The sequence below is a fragment of the Triticum aestivum genome, chromosome 2B (genome assembly GCF_018294505.1).
Source record: "Triticum aestivum cultivar Chinese Spring chromosome 2B, IWGSC CS RefSeq v2.1, whole genome shotgun sequence".
NCBI lineage: Eukaryota > Viridiplantae > Streptophyta > Magnoliopsida > Poales > Poaceae > Triticum > Triticum aestivum.
In genome coordinates this window covers 683,314,290-683,317,486 of record NC_057798.1, presented here as the reverse complement: position 1 = coordinate 683,317,486, position 3,197 = coordinate 683,314,290, and the positions used below count along the sequence as shown (strand labels likewise).

Sequence of the window (3,197 nt, the reverse complement as noted above, 5' to 3'; positions counted from 1 at the left end):
GGGAGGGGGGCGCCTACTACTCATTGATCCCACGACATTGTAAATTTCCCTCAAGCTTCTACTTCTACTCCCTCCGTTCCTAAATATAAGTCTTTCTGGACTACATATGCAGTAAATTAAGTGAATTTATACTCTTACACGCAAAAAAAATTAAGTGAATTTATACTCTAAACTACGTCTATATGCATCTGTATGTAGTTAATATTGAAATCTTTAGAAAGATTTATATTTAAAAACGAAGGGAGTACTTTTGCTTGCTTAACAAGATGACGCTCCATCATCGAGCATGCGTGCAGCTCCGCTCCCCTCCATCATCGAGCATGCGTGCAGCTCCGCTCCCCTCCATCATCGCAAGTCAAAGTCTCATTTGACGCCGGTCGTCAAATCCCCGGACTTCTCTGGTTCACACCGTTGGGCAGCATTGTCACTGTCGCTGTGTACGGCATACATCCTCCCTCCCTCATGGACAGTCATGGCTGAGGCTGACAACGCTACCACATTTCCCCTGCAAGCAATTCCTCAACCCCAACATATGCCACCACCACACCTCGTCTTCCATCCCATCCTCTGTTGCAGAGACGAGTAGCCATGCCCGATCGCAGCATGACCCTGCGGCTAGTCTTCGCGGCCACCCTCCTCCTCATCCTGTGCGGCAGCGGCAGCACCTGCAGCGCCCTGCGGTTCGCGTACCAGAGCTTCGACGCGGCCAGCGAGGTCGACTTCAGCTTCACCCCGGGCGCCACCATCTCCAACCGCTCCCTGCAGATCACGCCCAACGCCGGCGACATGACCCACCGGTCGGGGAGGGTCATGTACGCCAGGGAGACCCTGAAGCTCTGGAAAAACGGCGACCGCACCGCGCTCACCTCGTTCAAGACGGAGTTCGTGCTCAACATCCTCCCCCAGAACGGCACCGGGGAAGGCATGGCCTTCCTCCTCACCAACAACCCGGACTTGCCCAGGGACAGCAGCGGGCGGTGGCTCGGCCTGACCAACAATCAGACCGACGGCGCGCCGGGGAACCGGATCGTCGCGCTCGAGTTCGACACGCGGAGGAGCTTCGACGCCGACGTGGACGGCAACCACGTCGGGCTCGACCTCAACGGCGTGCGGTCCGTCGGGCAGATGCCGCTCAGCAACTTCTCCATCGTCCTCTCCAGCGGGGCCGACGTCGAGGTCACGTTCGAGTACGACGGCAAAATGATGAGCCTCCTCGTGGTGCAAGGGGGGCTCGCCTTCACCTACGCCTGGTACACCGACCTGTCGCGGTATCTCCTGGACAACATCTCCGTGGGTTTCGCGGCTTCCACCGGCGAGTTCGCCCAGCTGAACCAGGTCAAGTCCTGGAACTTCACCACGGTTGACGATGCGATCGCCGGAGGCGACGGTGGGTATCGGTTGAGGCGCCAGAAGGTATTTCTCGCCGTGCTGGTCCCGCTCACCGTCGGCGTGCTGCTCATGGCGTTGCTCGTGTGGAGGAGGCTGACGCGCCAGACGAGGCTGGCGTACCGCAACCTCGAGAAGATGATCGACGCCCATGGCCCCCTCAGGTTTAAGCTCAGGGAGCTCAGGAACGCGACCGGGGACTTCAGCGACGGCCGTAAGCTCGGCCGAGGCGGCTCCGGCACCGTTTACCTCGGGTACCTGAGGAGGATGAGCATGGAGGTGGCCGTGAAGCGGGTGTCCACGAACGTCAACTCCAACCGCGGCGAGAAGGAGTTCGTGGCGGAGGTGAACACCATCAGCAAGCTCTCGCACCGGAACCTCGTGAAGCTCATCGGCTGGTGCCACAAGAAGGGTGAGCTGCTCCTCGTCTACGAGTACTTTCCCATGGGCAGCCTCGACAAGCTCCTCTACGCCAGAGAAAGGACCGCGTCGTCGACGTCGTCGATGTCGGCGTCGACGGACACCCCGGAGCTCACATGGGAGCGGCGGTACAAGATCATCCGCGGCGTGGCGTCGGCGCTGGACTACCTGCACCACGGGAGCAGCAGGCGGATCCTGCACAGGGACGTCAAGGCCAGCAACGTTATGCTGGACGAGGAGTACAACGCGCGGCTGGGGGACTTCGGCCTCGCCCGCGTCATCCAGCACGACGGCGCCACGCACCACTCCACGCAGGTGGTGGCCGGTACCCGCGGCTACATGGCGTACGAGAGCTTCTTCACCGGCCGCGCCAGCCTCGACACGGACGTGTACGCGTTCGGGGTCTTCGTCATGGAGGTGGTCAGCGGGAGGAGCCCCAGCAACGCCGTGCAGTACCAGTACGTCCACGACAGCGACCACCGTGGCGAGGAGGAGGAGTACTGGAGAGGCGGGCGAGGGCGACACCCCCCGCCGATGCACATCGTGGACTGGATGTGGAGGCTGTACGGCGAGGGGAAGGCGCTGCATGCCGCCGACCCGCTGCTCGGCGGCGAGTTCGAGCAGGCTCAGGTGGACTGCGCGGTGAGGCTGGCGCTGGCGTGCTGCCACCCGAACCCGAGGGAGAGGCCGTCCATGAGGACGGCCGTGCAGGTGCTGATCGACGGAGCCCCGGCGCCGGAGCCCCCGCTGAACAAGCCTGCGTTTGTTTGGCCTCCGGGTGGCAATCGGCAGGAGATGGAGCTGCCGGACGTCGGGCTGCTGTTCACGGGGGACGCAGGGCAGCACAGTAGCTTCTGCTCCATGAGCTGTTCCATCTCAGGGAGGTGACAAGTTTGGGGCATGGAAATACTGTTGCAGGATTGATGCCTTTCCTGTTGTTATCTTAGATGACCAGAATCAAATGTACATTGATAGGTGATTCTTTCTAGTTTAGCTAAAAAGCGTCTTATATTTTGAGATGAATGTAGTATTAATTATTATTTCTTTATTTCTTAAAAGAGATGGACATTTTGAAACGGAGGTAGTATTGCGTTGTAGGGGAAATGCCTTTTGATTCCTGGGTGTATACACTTGATATGGGGTAATGTAATAATTAAAAAAATGTGAAAAGTTTAGATTTTTTTTAGAATCAACTTGACTTTCTTTTGCACAAGTATATAAATTTTCAAGAATAAAGGTTACTATTTACACTATTTTGTTCACACTATTTTGACCCAATTTTTTGCTATTATAAAAGAAGTTTATTTCAAAAATATTTTAGAATTTTTATTTAATTACTATTTTTTCATATACGGTGTATATACACCCATAGACCAAACAGTTGACTGCGT

At 56.6% G+C, this 3,197-nt stretch overlaps 1 protein-coding gene across 1 annotated transcript; it reads left to right on the top strand.

The window, feature by feature from the left end:
- The first annotated feature begins 316 nt into the window (after positions 1-316).
- LOC123046689 (probable L-type lectin-domain containing receptor kinase S.5) lies at positions 317-2,943 on the top strand. Its single transcript, XM_044470100.1, has one exon. It carries the CDS (start codon positions 589-591, stop codon positions 2,692-2,694), a length of 2,106 nt encoding a protein of 701 aa, XP_044326035.1. The 5' UTR covers positions 317-588; the 3' UTR covers positions 2,695-2,943.
- Positions 2,944-3,197: the final 254 nt, after the last annotated feature.

Excerpts from the sequence above, each read along its gene's own strand:
- LOC123046689 (XM_044470100.1), top strand. The coding sequence starts at position 589 with ATGCCCGATCGCAGCATGACCCTGCGGCTAGTCTTCGCGGCCACCCTC.